Source organism: Bombus bifarius, unplaced genomic scaffold, assembly GCF_011952205.1.
Source record: "Bombus bifarius isolate JDL3187 unplaced genomic scaffold, Bbif_JDL3187 scf7180000008214, whole genome shotgun sequence".
Classification (NCBI taxonomy): Eukaryota; Metazoa; Arthropoda; class Insecta; order Hymenoptera; family Apidae; genus Bombus; species Bombus bifarius.
In genome coordinates, this window is record NW_022884517.1 from 1,302,896 (window position 1) to 1,328,859 (window position 25,964).

At 29.7% G+C, this 25,964-nt stretch overlaps 2 protein-coding genes across 6 annotated transcripts in view; both read left to right on the forward strand.

The window, feature by feature from the left end:
• The window catches only part of LOC117211009 (inositol-pentakisphosphate 2-kinase), an 84,059-nt gene extending 80,905 nt beyond the window's left edge, over positions 1 to 3,154 (forward strand). For all 3 annotated transcript variants that reach the window (XM_033454556.1, XM_033454557.1, XM_033454558.1), the window contains one exon: positions 3,143 to 3,154. The gene's annotated coding sequence lies outside the window, so the exon portion shown is untranslated. The remainder of the gene's footprint in view (positions 1 to 3,142) is intronic.
• LOC117211008 (neurofibromin) lies at positions 833 to 25,799 on the forward strand. 3 transcript variants are annotated; one of them, XM_033454553.1, is made up of 25 exons: positions 833 to 1,009; positions 4,212 to 4,536; positions 4,631 to 4,849; positions 5,077 to 5,764; positions 6,041 to 6,311; positions 6,401 to 6,778; positions 6,864 to 7,050; positions 7,492 to 7,533; positions 7,687 to 7,760; positions 8,016 to 8,887; positions 9,306 to 9,607; positions 9,729 to 10,290; positions 10,392 to 10,940; positions 11,044 to 11,238; positions 11,500 to 13,588; positions 13,979 to 14,119; positions 14,194 to 14,452; positions 14,522 to 14,637; positions 15,623 to 15,739; positions 18,757 to 18,843; positions 19,275 to 19,477; positions 20,334 to 20,520; positions 20,871 to 21,133; positions 22,342 to 22,512; positions 22,671 to 25,681. In XM_033454553.1, the coding sequence occupies exons 1-24, from the start codon at positions 950 to 952 to the stop codon at positions 22,427 to 22,429; spliced, it is 8,274 nt and encodes a 2,757-aa protein (XP_033310444.1). In that variant the 5' UTR covers positions 833 to 949; the 3' UTR covers positions 22,430 to 22,512; positions 22,671 to 25,681. The 3 variants fall into 3 exon arrangements, with proteins under 3 accessions (XP_033310444.1, XP_033310445.1, XP_033310446.1); XM_033454554.1 differs by having other exon boundaries at positions 950 to 1,009; positions 22,688 to 25,799; XM_033454555.1 differs by having other exon boundaries at positions 950 to 1,009; positions 18,784 to 18,843; positions 22,671 to 25,799.
• Positions 25,800 to 25,964: the final 165 nt, after the last annotated feature.

Below are 25,964 nucleotides of genomic sequence, written 5' to 3' on the forward strand. Positions count from 1 at the left end.
AGAACATTCAGATGTTGGCAATTAAGAGAAAATTATCTAATCTATTAATTATCTTAACAAACGTGTAAATATTTTATGAACAATTTGATTAAATTTTTGACTGATTAATTACCTCATATACCAAATCATGCTAAGATTATGAATAACATGATTAAGATTCAGTAGAAGTAACTATATTAGCAGTAGTTCAAAAGTATACTGAAAAGACGTTTGAAAGAATTATTTGAAAATTCTATTTGAAAAATCTAGTAATAAAATCCTTTATAGTAACTCGAGATTAGCAAATTATAAATTTTAGTGTTATAACAAATTGTAGCTGCTATTAATAATCAAAATAAAAATTTATCACTCAATAAACAAATGGGTAAGGACTAAGAAATGTTATATTTTATAAAATATATGAAATAGTGTGAGCATAAACTAAAATCGTAAAAGAGAAAAAATATTTTAGTTCAATTAAAAGATCAATACACAATACTTTATAATCTTTAATATATTATAAAATAGATCTATGAATACAAATATAACCTTATTGGGACAATCATCTCTATTGACGGTTAGTAATTTAGAAATACATACATATGTTATTTCATATATGTGAATAACGGGGGTATTTAAATTTTGTCATACATCCCTAAGACCGTGACACGATTGGTTGCTTAGAAGAGAATGTTGTGTCGTCGGGTGACTTCGGCCGGTATCGGTTCTATCTACGAGCATCTTCGTCCCAAACCCCACTATAATTCTTTGACTCTGTCACAGTCATGGCGCATGGCGCGCCGCGCCCCTCCCCAACGGGAGAGAAAGAGCAAGCCGCTGCGGTGCTCTCGTCTCTTGCCTGCCTTGCCAGTCGACGTTCGTAAATGGCGACGTACCGATGTCGAATGCACGTAACGAACTGGTAAATCGTCGTACGTGATGACGGCTCGTCACTGAACATCGGACGGCGATGGGCACACAAAAGCCGGAAGAATGGGCGAATTTGCTGATCACACGTTTCGAGGAACAGGTACATCTCAGCTGTGACTCGAACTACGAATCTGTTTAGCATTCCTTTTTTCTTCTATTCGTCTTCCCTCTTCGTGCACCCTTCCCCCTTCAACACTCCTCTCTTTCTTATCTACCCTCTTCCGGTGCTTTCTCTTATTGCTTCTCACTCTCTTCCTCTATTTACTTTTCACTTTTGTGTTCTTTTTTAATCTCTTCCAGTATGGTGTCCTTATTCTCAGTTTCTTCTTTTTTCTTTTACTTTTCTATTTCTCGCTTCATTAGAAGATTATTCATTTAGAAAAAATTAATATTAGTTTTATTGCTTTTTGACGCTCCTCATTTTCATGAACTCTATCGAAAAAATGGCAGTTAAAATTAGGAGAAATTATTGAATTAACGATTATTAGAAAGACTGGCAACGGTCAATTTAATCGCTCATGTAAATTTGACACGATTTGTGTGTAGCAGTTCCTGGTAACCAAATGCAAGAATCATAATTTTCATTGGTGAGTGAAAAAGTTAAGGCATAGAGTGACACAAATAATATTGAATCGGCAATTTTTACATCAGTAAATTTTTTCTAAATATCATTTTTCAACACTCTGACAATCATCTGCTTCTCCAGAAAAATTCAATTCTTTCCATATTCTGTACGACGTGACACGATGTGACCAAGCAAGGTATGTATTTATGTATAGAACAATTCAATGTTTCTACGGATCAGCGATGGTGAATGGTCATGACCAACAATTGTTTAGGTAGAATTTCGAATGGAATAGTTAAAAATTGTGTTGTTTATGATTTTTATGTGCATGTATTTTCGTATTTGTTCTGTTTCCCTTAATTTTTTCTCCTTTATTAGCGGGGAAAGTATAAAAGATATTTTCTACACAGTATTTAAATATTATTTAATGATAGCGTCTGCTTTAGAAATGTAGCGATTGTACCTCATTCTCCATAGGTATTCTAGGATTTGCTACAAATGTAAAATAGATTTTAAATGACGCAATGACCCTAAATCAATCTCACAGATTTCACGGCAAATAAAGTGACATTTAGTATAGAAATTTCAATCGCTATTATTATCCCTGTTATTAGAGTAATAATTAATGATTGGTATCGTTATTTTTCTGGATGCATTGTCATTCATTTGTTCGTTGATTCGTTCATTCATGGGAAGATGCTTTCTCGCGGTCTCCTCCCTCTACACGCCGGGGAGTCCACGATTTGACCTTCGCCCCCTCCTCCCTTTCCTCTCCACCCCATTCAGTTAAGATACATATAGGGTGTTCTAAAATTCATCTACTATTTCAATAATTTGTTGACTATTATTTTATTATTATCAAAATAAATAAATTTCAGAAATATGCTATATATATATATATATATATATATATATATATATATATATACACATACTTATTTATTTATTTATTTATTTATCATATATTATATTAAGTATATGTATGCTTGCAATTTTAGAACAATCGAATTTTTATTTTATGAATATTTAGAAAATTGTTCGGATCAATATCCGATGACAATGAAAATTCAGGTCATCCCTATCACTCGAAGTTAATAAGCTAAAATACATTTACAAAATGGAGATTAATTTTATTTCTTTTTTCTAACTCTCGTTAGTTTTTTTGAACCAGTTGAAAGATTATATTCTATAAATATGATGTAATTTTACGTATACCGTTTACATGAGCAATTTTATTATTTATGATTGTGCAAACAATTTATTACATAATGAAATTCAATATTTCATGCAAAAGAAGTTTAAGATTGAGTTAGGGATACCCTATAGATTATAGAGTTTTATTCCTCGTCCCGTAACCCCTCTATACCTATACCCTACACAACATCGCATCCGTCGTGTCACGGATACATGAATGAAAATTGCATTCACATCGCGCATGACTTATTGAAAAATTTGAATCTATGGTATACTTCAACGCACTTTAACTGACTCGCAAAAGTATGCCAACACTTATATTTGCACCTTTTAACAAGTGAAATCTATGTTATAGTGAACAGAATGATGTTCACTAAACAGTGTTCAATATAATTATATGTATATGTATAAAGATATGTATGCACATATACGTATAGCAAGAGAAAGGTCTCAAAATTTTATCAGTAAAATTAGAAAATGATTCAACGACATATACAAAATTTATAGCGTATTTATTTCAAATGCAGCCTACAAAAATATTTGAATAGATATATGTACATATGTATTATTATTTACTATTGTTATATATTACTTTATTTACATTAATATTTTTGCTTAGATCATCTTTGGCGACAATAATACCTCCAAGTCGTGTTATATACTATGAATTAATTTTATTGAGATATTTATATCAATAAAATTTATCATTTTTTTAAAGTAATACCTTTTTTCTTTATTTCTCAATTATTTAATCTCATACCAGACACTCTCAATAGGATTAGTATTTGGGCTCTGAAATATGTAAGGTGAGAGATGTATTACAATTCCAACAATATTCCCTAGATCATTATCTTGCTGGAGATAAAAATGTAGTAACAAGTCTAATTCTTCTATATCTTGTTTAATATCTTGTTCTTTTAATATAGGTACAGATATACTTGTATTTTGTATTTAATATTCTATCGATAAATATCGACAAATTTTCTGTACCACTAGCAATCACATACAATTTTACTTCATCTGTATTTGTGCAATTTTATTAGAGATAATAAAGGCAATTAATTATTTATTATTCACTGCTAATGATTATTTGTTTGGATAATAATTTTAAAAAATATCTTTTAAACATATTTTTTATATGATAATAAATTTTATGATTTATCAAATAAATACATATGTACATATGTATGCGTGAGAAAATGAAGAAAAGAGAAAAAGGGGAGGTTTATATACTATTTAGTTATGCCAATATTTTATATTTTAATATTCTATATCTAAAACTCATGAGTGTTATTAAATTTACTAATTTGCATTTTACATTTTGTACATATACTACACTAGTAATGTCATTTAAACTAATAGATAAGGTGTAATATAATGATACATGTGTACAAATTTATTATATTTCTGATACATTTAATTTCTAATTAATAAAAATATATAAATAACAAATTATTATAAATAGAAATTGATAATTTCTATAATTTCACATACAGTCATATATTTAAAATCTAATACTAAATTTCTTACTTTTTGTTCATAGTTGCCGTGTCACAGTTGTCAGACCACCCACTCTCGTATGAACGAAGAAAGAAACAAAAAATGTCTAATACAAATTTCTCGATACCGTTTCTCTCTTGTAATATCCAGCCTTACCAAAATACTTCAGAATGTTAATGAAATGGTGCCATCTATTGGGGGTCAACGTATATTTCATAGTACAGATCAAGATCGGCAGTGTTATGAATCTATTACCATTATTTTGGATACCTTGGAAAAGTGTCTTGCAAATCAACCAAAAGATACAGCTAAATTTGATGAAGCTATGAATGTAAAGTTTTTGCTTAAAGAGATATGTCAATTTATAGGTAATTATGTTTCCAGTATTATTAACATAAATGTTTGTGTGCAGGTATTACTTATAATGAGATTTAAAAACGTAAATAATAATATTATTTTTAGATATACCAAACGATAATCCACAAAATGCTCACTTAAAAAATTTAGCTAGCAAGGTTTTGTTTGCACTAAGTTTAAATTTCTTTAATGCTGTATTTAACAGAATATCATCCAGACTTCAAGAATTGGCAAAATGTGGAGACGAAACTGCTGACTATAGTGATATTGAATTAATTCAGCATATTAACGTGGATGTATATAGGTTAACGAAACTTTTAAATGGTAGTTTATCATACTTATTATTCAGTTATTACATACACTTGTATATATTATTGTATATATGAAATGTTTTTTATCAGATTATGTAGAATATATTACATATATATGTATGTATATATATATATAACAGTTATTATATAACAGTATTATAACAGTTATATATATATATATATATATATATATATATATATATATATATATAATTATTCATACTGTCATTATTATTGCAGAAGCAATTCAAAAATTTAGACAGCTTAAAAAGTCAGTTCACATAGTTCTTATGAATTCTTTGGAGAAAGCAATATGGAATTGGATGGATACTTATTCTTATGAATTTGCTGAACTTCAAAAAGAACCAAATGAAGATCTGGGAAAAGCATGTGAAGAACTATTTGACATTCTTGATACATTTGCAGACAATAAAAAAGGAAGAGCTGCAGCTGTCTGGCCTTTACAAATTATGCTTCTAATACTTTCACCAAAAGTTTTGGAGGAAATAGTTAATGCCGATTTTAGTACTCTCTGTTCATCAAGACATTCAAAGAAAAAGCAATTTATTGACAGTATTAAAAAAGGCCTAGGAATGCATGGTAGTTCTAGTAGGCAACTAGTAGAAGCTGCAGCAGTTACTTGTATCAAACTTTGTAAAGCATCTACTTACATTAACAATCTGGATTCAAATAATGTTATCTTTATACTTGTTCGACATGTTATGAGTGATTTGATGGCTCTACTTTTTAATCCAGGGAAAGTATTTTCTCGTGGTCAAAGCTACGTTGCCCAAGACATCGATCTAATGATAGACTGTTTTGTTAGCTTCTTTCGCATTAAACCTCATAACAACGAAGTACTTAAAGTCTGCTTGAATCTGAATTATCCATCGACGTACCAGTTTGTCTTGGTTAGCTCATTATACAAGTAAGGAAAGAAATACTTTTGTTCATTCATAATTGAATATATCTATATAATCATATTTTGTTGCAAATACAAAATTATACATTACATGTTATAACCAAAAAGTATACTTCATGAAATTCAAGAGAATAATTTGTTAGTTAAAAATTTAAACATGTGATGATAAATTTTTGATTTATAATTGTAATGTTCTGAAAAAGAATTCTGTTATCATTATTTTAAATGAAATAAGTAATTTTTTTGATAATATTAATGTGGTATCAATAATTTTTATTTTAGAATCGTAACTCAACCAAGACTGCCATGGTGGCCTCAAATAGATCTTCTGTATTCTCGTAGTGCAGAACTTAGAAATATGTTTATTGATATTTTAAATAAAGTCACACAGAGTTGCATATCACATACACCATTACGAATGATTCAAAGTTTAACACTTAAAGGTAAAGAACAAAATAAGTACAGAGACCGTGGAGAAGAAGTATCGAGTTATAGAAATTTACTTTTATGGATGGTGAAACTTATTCATGCTGATCCTATGTTATTGTTGAATGTAAATACTTTATATAAAAATCCCAATTTTAACTCGCAAAAAGATCCTTATACATGTATGTATATATATGTGTGTTATTTATTTTACAGAATCAGGGAAAAGCTGGTCATGAAATTCAAAGTTCAACTTTAGAATTAATTAATGGTTTAGTTTCACTAGTTCATCAACCAACAATGTCAGACATTGCTTATGAAGCAATGGAAGCATTATTGGTATTACATCATCCAGATAAAATAAAAGCATGGAATCCAGAAGCACCAATGAATACCTTTTGGGATGTTAGTTCACAAGTTCTGTTCTCAATTTCCCAAAAATTGATTCAGCACCAAATCGTTAATTATACTTGTATATTAAAATGGCTTAGAGAAATATTAATTTGTAGAAATGCTTTTCTGGCACAAAATAAGGATTATGCTAATGTGGGTAGTCAGATTGCTGTTTGTAAGCAAGCACATATTAAACTTGAGGTTTGTTTAGATTTACAATATATTACAGAACTTTTTTTTAATATTGTTATATTTGTTTTTTAATTTATTGTTTTTTATTTTTCAGGTTGTATTTTTTATGTATTTGTGGAGTATAAATATGGAAGCAGTTTTAGTATCAATGTCTTGTTTTGCATTGCTTTGCGAAGAAGCAGAAATTCGTTGTGGTAGTGATGAAGTAGCAGTAACTTGTTTACTTCCAAACTATCACTTATATCTTGAATTAGCACAAGCTTCTACTGTGTTAATCACTGGTGAGTTTAAATATCCAAAATATTATTTCAATTTATCCTTCATATTAAATACCATATATTCCAAAGTTGAAGTAGAAATTCGAACCGAGAAATAAGTGTAAAATGACATTACAATCTTAATTTTGTTTTATCATACTTGTATATAAAGGGAATATTTCTATTTTTTAAATTATTTTATAATATTTTATTTACTTCTACATGAATATATTTTATGTAAAATCATAATACTACTGATATGTACTTTTACTAAAAATCTTTAAATAGAGAGATTAACATAAAATAGTATCTTTTTTAAACTAGTTTCGGTTCGGGTACCTACTAACAATGATTTTACTTGAATTCAAACATTCATTCATGAATTTTTGAATTCACTTTGTATTTTGATTAGTATAACCCTTATATGGCTGCAGTAGAGTATTAAAGACCTTGTTACCATAACAGCCAGCGGGGAAAGTAAGCTATGCTATCGTGATCATAATTATGGTAAGTACAATTCAAAATATTATTCGCATACATGTATACAGGACTAAGATCGTTTTATTTTTCTTTACTATTCTAATTATTATATGCAATAGTAGACTAATTGTTTTGTGATTAACATTAGTGCATTTCACAGGCATATTATATCTTTTTTAGGACGTGCTGCTTTACAAGAAAGAATTATGGTCTTATTGAGGAAAATAGAACACTGTGTAAATGGCATACAACCTGTATGTATATACATATAATATATATAATGGATATATACATATATACTGTATATATTATTATATTAACAATAGTAATATTTTAATTTAAGAATTATTTTTCAAAGAAAAATATGCAAGTTACATTATTTTAAAGATAATATAACATGGTGTAAATGTAACTTGTTATTATAAATAATTTTACAAAATTTATTTATTTAATGTTCCTTTAATGAGAAAAAAGATAATATACTCATAAAGTTTCTTTCTTCTTGTTAGGCTTGGGAAGAAACATTTAGAAATTGGGAAATAACTTCGCGGCAGTTAGTGACTTATCCCAAATCTAAAACAGAAGATAGTCAGATAGAATCATTTCATCGAAGTACAGGGAAGCGAAGAGCATCACACCAAAATTCAGAACATGAATTAGAAGAACAAATTAATGAGTGGGCTAATATGACAGGATTTCTTTGTGCTTTGGGTGGAGTATGTTTACAGAAACGTTCTCTAAATAGATCATTGTCAGGAATACCACCAAATTCAGAACCAAAAAGGAGTGCAAAACAACAAGAACCTACACCTTGTTTATCAAATCCAAGTCAGGAAGTGCAATATTGTACACAATTTGTTTATAATTTATTACGCCTATTAATTTGTAACAATGAAAAATTTGGCAATCAAATTCAGAAACATGTAAAAGAATTGGTTGGGCATGAAATGAGTCCTGCGCTATATCCAATTCTTTTTGATCAGATTAAAAGTATAGTCGAAAAATTTTTTAATCAACAAGGACAAGTTATAGTAATGGAAGGTAATACGCAATTCATTGAGCATATAATATTCATAATGAAGAATATCCTAGATTCTAAAACAGATCAACCTTCTGAATATCTTGGAATGACTAGCATAGAAGGAATGATGTTAGCAATTGTCAGATATGTTAGACATTTGGACATGACTAAACATTCTATTCTTATCAAAACAAAATTGTGTCTGCTAGTCGAAGCAATGATGAAAAGACGAGATGACTTGGCATTCCGACAAGAAATGAAATTTAGAAATAAACTTGTCGAATATTTAACTGATTGGGTGATGGGTGCTACTCATCAAATTACTCCATCTAGTAGTGGAGACTTGACTGTTTACACACGGTATAGATGACTTTTTTCTATGAAATATATTTATATTAAATATTTTCCTTTTTGCTTAATTTAATAACTATTTAATTATATATTATCACATGTACAGTGAAGATAAAATACCTATTAATATTTTATAAAATACCTATTGATTCTTTATAGTTGAATAAGAAAGCAATATTATTGAAACATATAGAAATGATCAAATAATTAATTAAGAATTAATATTAAAAAATTAACCATGCATATATTTTCAGTGCATTTAATTTATTGCAAATGCAGTTTTATTGTTTATTAAAAAAATTAAATATCTGTATTAACTTATATCAAGTATTTGGTATAATCTTATTATAATATTATATTAAGTCTCTGTCTAATATAATGAATTATACGTATATATCAAATATGTTTGTTTTATTTGATTTTTTAGAGATTTAGATCAAGCATGCATGGAAGCGGTCGGAGCATTGCTACGAGGCCTACCTCTTCAACCCGAAGAATCCGATCGCGGTGATTTAATGGAGGCAAAATCTCAGTTGTTCTTAAAATATTTTACTCTCTTCATGAATTTGTTAAACGACTGCAATGAAGTAACTGGTGAAGAAAAAGAAATAGTATCTCAACAACCATGTTTAAGTAGTGGCAAATTATCTACTTTACGCAACGCTACTATACAAGCAATGAGTAATCTTCTCAGCGCAAATATTGATAGTGGATTAATGCATTCTCTAAGTGAGCAAAATTATTCGTGACATTGATATTATTGATGTTATTGATATAACATTAAACATTATATTAAATGTTCCACCGACTTTTGCAATTTTTTATAATTTTAAAATTTTTATATTTATAGGTTTGGGTTACAATCCAGATTTACAAACACGGGCAGCATTTATGGAAGTTCTCACCAAAATTCTTCAACAAGGAACGGAATTTGATACATTAGCAGAAACAGTATTAGCTGATAGGTTTGAGCAATTGGTTCAACTTGTTACAATGATTAGTGACAAAGGAGAATTACCTATCGCAATGGCCTTAGCTAATGTAGTAACAACGAATCAAATGGACGAATTAGCACGAGTTTTTGTGACATTATTTGATGCTAAGCACTTGTTATCTTCTCTCTTATGGAATATGTTTTATCGCGAAGTTGAAGTTTCTGATTGTATGCAAACATTATTTCGTGGAAACAGTCTTGGAAGCAAAATTATGGCATTTTGTTTTAAAATTTATGGTGCCAGTTATTTACAAAATTTATTAGAACCTTTAATTACTCCTCTATTAGATGATCCCACTACTGGTTTTGAAGTTGATAGTGCCAGAATAGATGCTAATGAAGATATAGAAAAGAATGGTCGTAATTTGGTTGCATTAACTCAAAAAGTATTTGATGCTATAGTATCATCAGCTGATCGGTAAGTTATTAGAAATTGTATAGTTAATATTAATATAAATCATTTCTTAAAGAAATTTAGCTATTAATTGACATTATATTAGTTTCATTGTATTTTCACAGGTTTCCACCACAATTGCGGTCTATGTGTCATTGTTTATATCAGGTACTCAGCAAGAGATTTCCACAGTGTCCACAAAATAATATTGGAGCTGTTGGAACTGTAATATTTCTGCGATTTATTAATCCAGCTATTGTATCACCTCAAGAAATGGGTATTGTAAATAAGCCCGTACCTCCGCACATTAAGAGAGGTCTTATGTTAATGTCTAAAATTCTTCAAAATATCGCAAACCATGTAGAATTTAGCAAAGAACAACACATGTTACCATTTAATGACTTCTTACGTGCACATTTCGAAATTGGAAGAAGATTTTTTATACAGATAGCATCAGATTGTGAAACGGTCGATCAAGCTAATCATCCGATGTCGTTTGTGTCGGATGCCAATGTTCTAGCATTACATAGATTGCTTTGGAATCATCAAGAACGAATTGGCGATTATCTTAGTAGCAGTCGGGACCATAAAGCAGTAGGTAGAAGACCTTTTGATAAAATGGCTACATTATTGGCTTATCTTGGTCCTCCAGAACATAAACCAATAGATTCACAGTAAGTAACAATATTAAATACATTTCTTTTATTATACAAATCATTGTTAAGAATGCTGTTTATGCAATTTTCATATGTATATTTAAGTGTATTTATTTAATAGCTTACTTTTTTCATCGTCTTACGCTCGATGGTCAAACATTGATATGTCTTCAACTAATTTTGAGGAAATTATGGTAAAACATAATATGCATGAAAATGAAGAATTTAAGAGTATCAAGAATTTAAATATATTCTATCAAGCAGGAACTAGTAAACAAGGGTATCCAGTGTTTTATTATATTGCTAGACGTTACAAGTATGTACCTTATAAATTTGTTAATGTATGTGTTACAGATATGAGCATTAATTTGATTAATAAGGACTTTTTTTTATTAGACATTAAGAATTATTATTTCGTTAAATTATTACCTTAAATATTATATATATTTTTTATGTAGTATTTATATATTATACAAAATCATATAAGGAGAAACTTGATGAAAAATGTTTGGTTGTGTATGTATATTTGGATTTATAACTATGTGCTAATGTAATTTTGTTTGTATTTCTTTTATAGAATTGGCGATACGAATGGTGATTTGCTAATATACCATGTTATTCTTACCCTAAAACCATTCTGCCATTCTCCATTTGAATTGGTTGTTGATTTCACTCACGCATGTTCAGACAATCGATTTAGAGCTGAATTCCTACAAAAATGGTTTTATGTATTGCCTAAAGTTGCCTATGAAAATATTCATGCCGCATATATTTATAATTGTAATAGCTGGGTGAGAGAATATATAAAGTTTCACGATAGAATTTTGGCACCGTTAAAAGGTAATAGAAAGGTAGTTTTCATAGATGGACCGGGTCGTTTAAATGATGTGATCGATGTCGATCAACAAAAATTGCCTGGAGCTACTTTATCTCTTGATGAAGATTTAAAGGTTTTTAACAGCGTTTTAAAAATTTGTCATAGGGATACTAAGGTATCCGTAAAAGTTGGACCAACAGCGATACAAATTACCTCGGCGGAGAAATGCAAAGTATTGTCGCATTCCGTTCTCTTAAATGATGTTTATTATGCATCTGAAATAGAAGAAGTTTGTTTAGTAGATGACAATCAATTTACATTGACTATTTCAAATGAAACTGGCCCATTATCTCTTATACATCAAGACTGTGATAGTATCGTACAGGCTATAATTCATATAAGAAATCGATGGGAATTATCACAGCCGGAATCTGTATCTATTCATCCAAAGATAAGACCTAAAGACGTACCTGGAACATTATTAAACATGGCGTTACTGAATCTTGGTAGCTCGGATCCAAATTTACGAACAGCAGCATACAATCAACTGTGTGCTTTAACTGCAACATTTGATTTAAAAATAGAAGGACAACTCTTGGAAACATCTGGACTTTGCATACCATCAAATAATACTATATTTATTAAACACTTAAGTGAAACCTTGGCTGCAAATGATCCTCATCTTACACTGGAGTTTTTAGAGGAATGTATACAAGGTTTCAGATTGTCAAGCATTGAGTTAAAACATCTTTGTTTAGAATATATGACTCCGTGGTTAAATAATCTTGTACGATTTTACAAGCCAAACGACGAAGGAGGGAAACGTCAGAAACAAGTTACAAAAATTTTAGAGAAATTAATTACATTAACTATTGAGGAAGTGGAAATGTATCCAAGTATACAAGCTAAAATATGGAGCACAATCGGAAGACTACCCGACTTAATAGATACAGTCTTGGATAATTTCATTCAACGTAGTGTCAGTTTTGGACTTGGTTCTCCTACAGTTGAAATTATGGCAGATACCGCCGTAGCTTTGGCTTCTGGAAATGTTCAATTAGTGGCAAAGAAAGTAATAGGAAGACTTTGTCGAGTTGTCGATAAAACTTGTACTTCTCCAACACCATTATTAGAACGACATACAAGATGGAATGACATTGCTATTCTAGCAAGATATTTATTAATGCTATCTTTTAATAACTGCTTGGACGTAGGAAAACATCTACCATATTTGTTTCATACAGTGACATTTCTAGTTTGCTCTGGAAGTCTGAGTATGCGTGCTTCTACTCATGGTTTGGTCATTAATAGTATTCATTCGTTATGCACCTGTAGTTCACCTTCCTTTTCAGAAGATACTTATCGAATATTACGGATGAGTTTAGATGAATTTTCTCTTCCAAAATTTTATTTACTTTTTGGAATTAGCGAAGTGAAATCTGCTGCGGGTACAGCATTTAGATCTAGTTATAGACATTCGAATGAAAAATGGTTTAGCAACGAGCGTAGCGTTACAGGAACACACGATAAAGAAAGACTTTCACTAACCAGTTTAGAAATTATTACTGATGCTCTTCTTGAAATTATGGAAGCTTGTATGCGGGACATACCACACTGTGATTGGTTAAAAACTTGGACTTCTTTAGCAAGGAATTTTGCTTTCTGCTTTAATCCCGCTCTTCAACCTCGAGCTTTGATTGTTTTCGGATGTATTAGTAAAAGCATAACTGATCAAGATATGAAACAGTTACTAAGGATATTAGTAAAAGCACTCGAGAGTTTTAACGATATCACTTTGTTGGAAGCAATCATTATGTGCCTCACTCGATTACAACCTTTGCTTAGATCTGTAAGTTATGTATTAGTTTATTATTTATTATTAATTTATTATTAATTATTTATTAATTACGTTTTGATTAATTAATTTGTTTATTGTTACGTATCAATATATTTCAAGGAACATGATGTTAGTGCAAATTATGCCTTTAATATATTATTAGAGTTAAATCTTATATTTGTATTATACAAATTAAAGTTTATTCTATTATCATAAAGTTCGGTAATAATTATTAATAAGTATCATTAACATAATAATTTCATAACTTTACAACAGTGAAGTTGTTGGAATTTTAATTAATTTAAAATTAATTATTTATATTAATATCTAATCTATATATATATTTATATTTAATAATATATATTATTATAATATATATTTATATATTTCCATATTTTCAAGGAATCTCCCATACATCGATATTTATTTTGGGTTGCAACATCAATTCTTCAATTAGACGAAGCTTCTTTATATGCCTGTGGTTTAGCACTCCTCGAGCAAAATTTACACACTTTGGATTCTCAAGGAACTTTTGATGACAAAGTAAGGATTTCTGTATTGTATTAGATAATCATATTATGTGTTCATCTTTATTATAAATTGCATAAATACTTCAGACCTTGAAGCAAGTTATGATGTCAACACGAGAACCTTTAGAATGGCACTTTAAACAATTAGATAATGCTGTGGGACTTTCGTTCAAATCAAATTTTCATTTTGCTTTGGTTGGTCATCTATTAAAAGGATACAGACATCCTACACCTACCACTGTTACAAGAACAGCCAGAGTATTGACTATGCTGTTAGGTATTGTTGCTAAACCATTTAGAAGAGACAAATTTGAAGTCACACCAGAAAGTGTGGCATACTTGTCTGGTAAGTTTATGTAAAATTTTCTATTTATGAATTGAAATTACTAATTATTATATATTTATATCTAATTAGCATTAGTATCTGTATCTGAGGAAGTGCGGAGTCGATGTCATATTAGACATGCTGTGACCAAAACTGTAGAATCTGGTAGCACAGATTACCTTGATATTTTGCTTCCACACAGTACAGTAAGTTATTCTTAGAATTTTTTCATATTAAAACCATATTCTAAATTTTAAGTAGAAAGTATTCAAGACATGCATTATTTATGACCATAAATGTCATTTAATTGCGCATTAATCGGAATTACTTTTACTAATACGTATTTGAACTTAATTCAAGTAAAAGAACGAAAAACAGTTTGTATATTTCTCGTATAACGAAATGATATCTTGTTATTTAAAGATAATTGGGAAATTTGCTTTTCTAATCTTTTTTTGCTTATTATTAATGATATATTGTCTACTGTTAGATCGTGCGTAAAAAATGGCTTGTGTGAAAGAATTTACAAGAATTTTGTTAATTTGATGCAGTTATACATAATTTGTTGTTAATTACAATTTTAAAGTTATTTTCACATCGTAATTTGTTTTGTCTGTTCTGTATACATAGAAGTATATAGGGTGTCTAAGTATTAAATGATCAAACTTCACAGTTTATTTTATGAGTAGAAATAAGAAAAGAATATTATATAAACATAGGTCTACAAACATTTTAAAAAAATGTTACACAAGAAATATGAAATCTAAAGGCAATAGATGAATATTATCATGAAAAACGGATTCATCGGGGAGGACACATTGTTCGACCAGCGAGATTGTCAGATTTTGCACTATCTATAGTCAACAAGAAAAGTGTATCTTACAAGAATTGATTCGAAATAAGAACCGATTCGTGATGCGTTCAGTGATCTGAAGCAAAATAAGTATTAAATGCGGAGAGTAACAAACTCAATCCTATGTTTATATAATAATTTTTTCTTGTTTTTACTTATAGAAGAAACTAATGAGTCTGATCGTTTAAAATTGAGACACTCCGTATACGAAATATCCTAATTTTTTTCATAAAATGGCATTAACTTTTTCAAATTTCAAATAAATGTGTACATGTATCGTACATTTAATATCAGAATATTAAAGAAGTGATTTTGATAAATTAAATATTATGATGCAGGATACGTCTAATGCAACATCAAGTAATCCTACTAATCGTCGACAAAAATCATGGGATCTTCTTGATCAGTCTGCGCTCACTCAAGCTAGACAACAAAAACAATATTCAACTCATCAGGTATGTTTTATTTATTAAGTACGATTACATTTTACAAAACATGTAAAAATGATTTATAAAGGCATTATTTATTTTATAATGCATTATGTATTACAGTATCCATGTTTTATTTAAAATTTGTTCAGGATAATGATAATCACATCCAAGAAAATGTACTTTTCAGTAGATTGTTTTTATTACTTTTGTTTTAAATATTACAATAACAGTTATCTATAAATGAATTGTTTTTTGCTGAAATTTACTACTATTTACTTATATATTATACATTTTAAGACAAGAAATTGATTATTCGTTAAACAAGAAAAGATTATTATTTTGTAAGTGAATTATATAGCTTTTTTAACACGTTGACTGCCACGACACCCATATTCGGGTGTCAGCAAAGTTTCTGGTCAGGCCGCGTAACCCATACTCGGGTGTCGCTTATTTGACTACTTGCGAACGATCGTCGTAGGTATTTGAAAAGATATTCCATAATAATAAATTGTTAACTAATAATTAATTGTAATAATAGTTGAATTGTTATAAAATAAAAATACGAAAATGGTTTATTAAAACAATTATTTAGAATGTAAAACTTTAAAGCATTCTACACATAGCTGAGGTTGGTCGGGATAATTTGAACAATAAGTTGTTGTTTTCTTCAAATTCTTTTGTGCCTTTGTTCGGTCCATTCGACGCCTTTTATTTGCATAACATAGTTTGCATGCGCGTCCAATGCTTCTTCCGGAATTATTTTTTCGAACGGCGATATTATGCTGACTCCGTCGAAGACAAGGATTTTTTGTATTTTCAGACAACCCTAATAATTTTGCAACTAATAATTGTCTAAATATTCTAATATTTATATATTTTCTTGTTGCAATTTTGTAAACCGTCAAAGCGAAATTCCCAAAAAGAATTAAATGCCAAGTTTTCTGTACCATTTGATTCCTTTTCTAATTGTGGTGGCATAAGAAACCATTTGGTCGGAATAATCTATACCACACTTTCCTTCATTATATTCAACAACAGCTAGTGGTTTTAATGTTGCGAACAAATGAAACGAAAGATCATTCTTGAGACCACCACTTGAGCGATTCACGTTACTAAAATATCGATGGGAGCACCTAGCAGAGAACGCTTGGTACTACTGTACGCGTGGCCTGACGGAGATTTCTTTGAAAACACGCGTGATAGTCAACGTGTTAAAGGTGTGTAACTAAATATATATATATATATATATATATATATATATATATATATACTTATATATATTATATATATATATGTATTATATATATATTACTTATATATATATTTTATATATATATATATATATATTTATATTTACATATATATGTCGGGTTGACGTTGTAGGTAGGGTTGTGGGTGAATGAATCTTCATTGAAATTAGCCATCGTTGTGGTATAACGAAGGTACAGTTCATTAACACAAGTATGGATGCTACAGACTTGACAATTAACGACTGGGCAGACTTGACTGGGCACTCGCGACCCTAATGACAATAGCCTCGGGTTCGATAACGAATCCGCTGTCAACGGGATAACGAATTTATTGTTTCGTCAAAGTCTAAGTTGGACTAACATAGATGTTAGTCTAACATAGATGTTAGAACGCGAGAAATTCACTGATTAAAACGCCACGTAACTAGTTGCTGAGAGCGCACGAGAGAGAGTGTCTCTCCGGCACGGTGATGCTGCAGAGGAAAACTATAATGGGGTGTGTCTAAGGGCATGAGATCACCAGATTCGTGGAGAGAAGCCTTCGTTCGGAAACTGAGGGAAATTGACATTACTGTTAAATGGTCAATTTCCATGTTGGTGGTTAGAGAAGGATGCTAGCCGTCCTTGAGGGAAAGTTGTTAGCGGGAAGCGTCGTTCGTGAGAAAAAAATAAAGTTCCCCTATCTTCCCGTAGGTAGAACAAAGACTGTTTATCTGTTTGAAGGATTTTAGTTAACTAAATCTTAAAATTTATAACTGGTTCTCGGGCTAGCTGAACATGTACCTTGGAGATGCGTTGACATCTGGTGATCGTCTTGCCCGAAGAATAGGGTCTGCGTGTGGCGAGTCACAGGACAGAAACCGTTGGAATGTTTACTATGGAGTGCCGCTACAACTATTTCTTTTTAAGGAGTGCTATACTATTACCCCATATCTTTGTTAGACAAAACGTTTATCCCCTTGACCGCGGCTACGTTCGGCGACTGGTTGTCGCCTGGAGCCCATGCTCACTATTACAAATATTGAACAAATGCAATCGGATTGACTAAAGAATCTAGATTATAATTTTAAGGGTTTTTTCCAAAGTTCCAAAGGGGAGGCTCTGGTGTCCTTTCATCTCCGACATATATATATATATATATATATATATATATATATATATATATATATATATATATATATATATACACACTTAAATACAAATGTTTGTATGTATATAATAAAATAAATATGTAGATAATTACACATAAGTATATATATGCAGCTCTTGATGTATTTGTATATTTGTAATTAATTTCTATTTCTGTTTCTATTTATTTCTATTTATATTCAATAATTTACTACATCTAAATTCCTTAATTTTACGAAACTTGAAATGTGAAAATAGAATTAAAAAATAAGCAGATACAGTAGTTAAAAATATACTAAGATGATGTTTTGAAAATTTATAATTTATGTTGCGAATTGTTCCAAAGTAAACAAAATAACAAAAATATTACTAGTCTAAAAGTTAGTAGATACAAAATATTCATGCATTATAAAATATAATCAAATTTAAGGTTTTAAATATTTTATAGGATATTTTAAAAGTGTAAATTCAATTTTACATTAAGTAATATTGTTTATTGTTTTATATTTTTGAATGAACCTGTGTTTACTCTTTCGATGTCTATGTTCGCATCTACCTATGTCTACTTTATGTCTGCCTGGAAAACACATTGTAACTTGTCCCTTATACACATCACGCTCCATCAATTTGTACAATAATGACGATGTATACGTCATTAACAAGACTGGACGGATTTTATTTAAAACGCAGCGATCCTTTTCTGTACCAACTGCGAAGGAAGCAAAATCGAATGAGGAAGTTGAACCAAAGGTATTATTTACTCATCATATATATAATCCTCATAAACATCTTTTTTTAAATTTATTAATATCTAAACAAATACGAATGTACATATGTATGATTTCGTAACATATGTACAAATAATATGTTCCCATTATAGTAGTAGCGATAAATAGCTGAAAGAAATTCAAGACATTAATTGAATTTAAATAAGTTCAATGTGAGAAAATTAAACTTTCATGTAACTTTCATTTATACGTGCATTGACATAAAACTGCATAAAGTAAGAATCCATACCAATATATCATTTAATTTTGCCTTATAACATTTCTGCTTCAATCGTTTTAAAAATACCTACCTACAGCTTGACTCTTGTTATGTGTACTAAAATTAAGGAAATGAAAGTACGAAGTAACATAAAAGGATACGTATAAATGGTAAAATTTCTATAATTCATACAGAATCGAAGTGCCAGAGTAAGCGTGAGCAACGAAAATAATATATTGCTTGATCCAGAAGTACTGACAGATTTCTCAACTCAAACTTTGGTTCTAACTGTTCTGGTTACTTTAGTTAAAAATTCAACCGATGAAAACGAACAACGGATTCTTTATGAATATCTTGCGGAAGCCTCAGTGGTGTTTCCAAAAGTCTTCCCAGTAATGTAAGTTTTTATCTTTCAAAATTTTAAACAGATTATATATACGTTGAAAGCATCTACAGCAATTACATTAATAGTTGTTAAGTGTTACAGTAAGTTAGCGTGATTTTTATAATTTTAAAATAAAGATGCATTTAACTGTTTATTACGCTGTTCCTTGTAAATATTCAAAACATGAGGGCACATGACTTCAGAGGACAATTCACTACTTACGTAAAGATAGGAGTGAGATTTACAGAAATAGTATAAATTTGTTCCTGTGTTAATAAATAACATTAAGAAATTCGGAATGTATATTGAAGGGATTCCAACGAAATCGAACAATACCTGATAGTTCTGAACGGAAAAAGAGATCTGTTACAGCCATTTAGTAATTTGTATTTATGTCGAGAGAGCTCGTTTAAAATGATTATTTAATAATTATTTACATATAATTATTAGATAATTATAATTAAATACTATGAAGATAAATGAATAATTGATTCTATTCACAATTATTTCACTTTGTTTAATGAATTTGTTTCTGTCAAGAATCCAATCCAAGAATTCATTTAATATAATGTAAGAAATTAGGAATAAGAATGCAACAACCTCCATGCAATAGACTCTGTACCTAGAGTACAAATAAATTATTATTATTATTTATTATTATTAATTTGTTTCTACTTTTTTTCGTTTCACAGCTGTATCTTAGCCTTAGTTGAAATATAAAATAAGTATGAAAAACAGTAACATGAACAATTTGGTTTGCGAGAAATGATATTTAAAATAACGCATATGCTTACTGAGACATTTAATGTTACAGAATTCCTTAAACGCATGCTTAATATTTTTTAAATGAATTTAAATCTGTTTATAGTCATAATTTGCTTGATGCGAAAATCAACAATGTATTATCCTCTTGCCATGACCAAGGGATATTGAATTCTGTACAAGCAATTATACAAAATATGATAGCGTGCGAGGATACAAGTCAACAGCAGTTACATTACTTACAAAGTTGTGGTTTTGGTGGATTATGGAGATTTGCAGGGCCATACACAAATGTAAGTACCCATCTAGGGTGAGACGGAGATAGTAGTGCAACCGAAAAGGGAGTAATTTTTTGTAATGAAACAAGTAGAAAATGTAATATAAATTTTTTTGCCCGTAATACGCAGCAAGTGATAACGAACACGAACTGTCAACCGTGTCATGTCGTTACCGATTGTTGCTGTTCGAGCTAGCTTTTATGAACACAGATTGATAATATAGTACTTGACGAGATATAGTGACTTAAGTACTACAACAACTTCTTTGCTTTTTTAATTTTTTACCCGAGATCACCCAATAATTCAAGTTCCACGTAATCTTTTTGATTGTTGCATTTATAAGCTTACATTGATGTATGCCGTAGTCCAATTGTACAGCCGAAAGCGCTCAGTTATTTGTTAATTGCCTGGAAGCCATGGTGGAAACGTGTTTACCGGTAGATGAAGTTGAAGCCTTAAATAGCAATGAAATCTCGAGTGAAAAATGTAAACGATCCGATAGTCATCAGTCAGAAGTCGCACAAAAAAAAAAATCTTTAACTCATGGAGGAGATCGGGCGAGTTCTCGCGCTTTTTCGGAAAAAATGGACGAAACTTCTCGGAGTAGATCTTCTTTTATTCACATAGAGTAAGTGAACAATAACGATTATTATTCGAGGCTGTCCCAAGTAAATATATCGAAAGATACATATATGTATATAGGTACTACGGATAATGTTGAAACAGGTTGTAAAATATGAAAGAGGACATACATATATGTATAACATACTTACATTTATTCTATCTTGCAATGATTCTGAAAAAAGTACTATGAAGGTTAACTCCAGATTCAACTCAATGCCAGATTCTTATTGACTAAAATCCTCATACAGTGGCCTTGACGCCGTCGGAGAATCTTCGGGATTTCCAATAGGATACATGGTGCTTCTCACGCGCCGTGCTTAGAGTTCATGGAAGGAGTTAATAGGACTCCGTCATTGTATTTTCAGTTTACAATGCTGTACTGTAAGATCCACATCACACGCTGCTTATTACTTGTCAGTGACAATTGAGAGGAAAATCAAATCTACAACCTTCGGGCAGAAAGTCGGCATTCTACACTCTAAATATTACTTACTCATGTGATTTGCAAACGTTATTCTCGAAATAAGAATTTTCAAAATTGGCATTATGTATATCTGATATTTACAATGGGAAGATTACTCGATTGGACTTTGTACTTATATCATAGTTACCCTAAAAAGAACCGATTTTGTGTGTGAATGTCCTTGATAAGTTTAATAGATAAATGTTGAAATGCTTAATCGTTTGCTTGGAGAAATTTATTTTCCTTTGAAAGAATTCTTTATAATCTGTAATATTGCTACTGATAAATTTTTATTTGCTTACGTTTCATATCGTCAAGTATTGTTGGGAAATATTGTTCCTTAAATGTCGCTAATGCTAACAACATGTTAACTTCGAAAGTCGATATATCTTGAAAATGACTTGTGCAAAAGATATAAGTAATTTACTTACAAATGTTACACAAGTATTTTGATGGCAATTACAAGAACATGTACTAAAAAATATAGATTCTAATTTTAATACTTGAAGTTAACTTTCACAAGGCTTATAAAGGTTATAATAAAGTCAATGAATGTCAGCATGATCCATTTCTCTTAATATCTTACAGCTTTCGTGTGGAATATTTGTTTATACGTTTCATTTTTCGAAACATTTACTTGGGGAAATATATTTTTATCATATAATACAGTCGTATATTGTTTTAAAAAAGCATCTTAATATAATACTTTTTAAGAAAATTTAAAGTATTAATAAAGGTAGTAAATTTAGTCACAGTATAGATAGCAGAGAAGATGTTTTATTGGATTCTGTGGGTCAAGGAGAAAATACGAGTAGTAGTAACAATTCACAACCTTAGCGATTAATATGTGAACCTAAGAAACAGTGGGGTAAACATGGGCGAAAAGGACAAGTTGGTCGGAAGTTGCAAAGACAATTGAGGTACGTTTAGTTTCGAAACTTGCATGAGAACCATAGTAGCGGTGCATGATGATGCCTTCATTTTATTAGTGAATAGAAAACAGCACTGCCCTAAGTAATAACTATATTGAAATAATGCGTTTTTATAATATTAAGATATACATATGTTTTCAATTTAGAAACGCAAATATTTTGACTCCATGTTATTGCTGCAACATGTCGAATCAGTTTAAGCCAATGCCGTCCACTTCATGTTAATGTACCCACTGGAATGGAAACAATTAAGCGCAATCTGTTAGTCGATTATTATTTACGATTATTATTATTATTAGTCGATAACTTATTTTGTTATTAGCAACATATTTCGATGGTTTTGTATTATCCTTAAATTTACGTTTAATACAACGATTAATTGTTTCTATATTATAGTGATAATATAAAAAAAAGTTACGCAATGAGTCCATCATCGATTTTTAATACGTCAGAGTTATGTTTTGTATAAATAACGATTTTTAAAAGTAAAATTGTTTAAACTTTTGTAATTAGACAATTGTAATTAATCAATATATATAATATTTCATAGTTTCATGGCGATAACTGAATATTCATGGATATTTTCATTCCTTTACAACTAAATATTTTTATATCATCTGTCCCTATTTCTAAACAAATTTAATATAGTCCCGTGTTATTAGAATAAAATGATTATATAAATAGTTTATCAGAGAAGTCCAACTATATGAGTTCATTTCTTGGTAATATTTAGTGGAAGGAATGATATTATTTTCTGATAGAAGTTATGTTCCAATTAGACTTGAGGTTAAGATAACAAAACAAATAACGAGATTGTTGTTTTATGTTACGGTAAAATGAAGCGATGATTGAATCGAAAGAAAATGTATGTTTAATGAAAACATTATGTTATGGGCACCAGCAAGTCAAATTTTTGATGAAAGAATTCGATTGAAATTGCAATGAAGTAATGAAGATACTCAAAACGCTTGTGTAAATAAATACAGGACTTTCGTGTACAAGAATATAAAGATATACGTGCATAAAGATATAATATCTCGAGAGGAATGTATTTATAAAAATAACTAAGAATGTTCCATGTTATCACATTTACTACAAAGAAAAAATGCAGTTTGACTAGAATACGATTCTGGATCAGTGCAAAATCCCTTAAACAGTATGTCACAGTCATGTATGAAGAACTTATATTCTTTTCTACATAAATATATTTATTGTTTGAGTGTGATTGTATTTTGTTCGAAAAAGCAATAGGGTACATGTGCGTTTTGCGCGATTGCAATTGCAAAATTCGCGTATGTTTATAAATAAAATTTCGAGAGGGTCGGGAACTCATCTCTCGAATATCATAATACAATTGCAACTCCTTGCACTTGGCCGTTATTTATGAGACATGTGCACATATTTTTATATTGTTAATGTTTAGTGAATTTAAACAAGCTTTAATTCAGAATCTTTTCCTGTTAATATAATATTTAACGATATTTATTCATAATGGAATATTAATTGAAAATATTCAGATATTCAAAAGATATATTAAAGATATCGGAGGAAAAGTGGCAAGGAGTTGACAATACAAAGACGTTCTGGACCAGCATATATCCGGTGCATTGGAGGCTCTTTTCGTCTCAGGATGCTCGAGCAACCGAACGATCGGTTATTTTTAGAGTTCTCAAAACAAAACACCAATAATTCTATTGTCTACCACTTATTAAAGTACAAAGCAAGACACGTTATTTTTTTCCGAAGCGCATAAAAGCATGTAGGAGAGACAATTTATTAGTAATTAGTGAAAAAAGAAAAAAAACAAATGGTAATGATACAAGCGTCGATTTTTCTGTCGAATATCAGTTACGAAAATATGAAAAATATATACATTTAATATACATACACATAATAGGTTGATCGCAGCAATAGAGTACCCGTAATGAATTCGATAATGCGTTTGTACATAGTATATAAATATATTATATGCAGGATGTTTCGTAAGTTGTCGAACAATATCTAACGGAAAATTCAATGAAATTATTAGTTACGTTTTCATGTATTGTATAATTGAGCATGGTTTTATTTTAATATTCAATAATTTGTGTAAAGATTTAGTTTAATTACAGGGCATGAATTTAAAAGTGCCGATTTTTTTTAAATAATAGACTTAAAGCTTACGAAATACTCTATATATAGGGTATTTCATACGGTATACATATACATATACATGTGTACACCATATTTGCAGAATACTAATTTAAATTAATAATGACAAGCTTGTCATGTTTTCATATGACTACTGATTGTTAATTTTCTAGGAATCAGCAGATAAAAAATTGCCCATGTAACGAATCTAAATAATTATAATACTGTCATTTTCTTGCATGTTGTACGCTAGATAACAATACTTCTATTTCGCTATAAATTTAGTCCAAAATGCAATCAAAATTGAAATGCAGTCCGTTTTCCATTTGCTTTGTCTGTCTCGTTTTATTTATACGTTAGAAAGAATCAACTTTTAAAAGTCGATATTAATTCTATTACTGCTTGATACTGTCTTTTTTGTGATTTTACACCAAAAATATAAATGCCATTTTATATCAGAATTTAACTAATTTTTATGGTATTGAACACAAATATGTAAGGGAAAATGCTAACAGTAAGAAAGCTAATGTATCTATTTTTTAAGTATCTTTAATTAAAAATTAACATTCAATAGTCTATCGAAAACAGTAACAATTGGTTTACTCATTAAAACACGAATGTCACATGTTAAATATATCATATCTTATGAAATACTCTCAATATACAACACATAAATACACTATATAAATATTTGTATAGCACGTACGTATTTTAGAAATTTATAATTTTATGAAAACGAAATTGTTTCAAAATTGTCGAATAAGAGAATATATGTTATTATTAGGAAATACGTTCTATAGATTATTCGTATGTTTACGTCGAATGTTAATGTAAGATATACAATCTTCTAAATGCTTGTACTTAGATATTTTTGGCGCATCTCGAACGAACTGCGCTACGAACAAAGCATTGTTAATCTAGTTAAATGTTTAAGTGTTATATCTACTTAGTTCGTGCAGTACTCGTGACTATAAAACGAGAGATTCCTTGGACAGAAATAAAATAATTCTTAATGGTTTCACATTTCCAACATTGGAATTATCGAATTCCTTGTCAAAGTTGAGTAAATAAACCAATCGATGTTAAAAGAGTATATTTACAACAGATATTCTAGACAAATATACTATCTTAATGTTTCCGAATAATTTTTTTCTCCTTCAATTCACTTCCACTGACCTTTATATTTATTGATATAATAATATCGTATGCTGTATAGACTTAAATATATTATATTTTTAATTTAATAATCTAAACATTTAAACGTGTTAAGTTATCATTCTTTCTCAATATGTCTTTAAATTTATCGCTTT

Bases quoted from the DNA above. Each gene is read 5' to 3' on its own strand.
- LOC117211008 (XM_033454553.1), top strand. From the start codon at position 950: ATGGGCACACAAAAGCCGGAAGAATGGGCGAATTTGCTGATCACACGT. The intron at 7,761-8,015 runs GTATGTATATAC...TCTTCTTGTTAG, and splicing joins GTGTAAATGGCATACAACCT to GCTTGGGAAGAAACATTTAG. The intron at 10,941-11,043 runs GTAAGTAACAAT...TTTATTTAATAG, and splicing joins CATAAACCAATAGATTCACA to CTTACTTTTTTCATCGTCTT.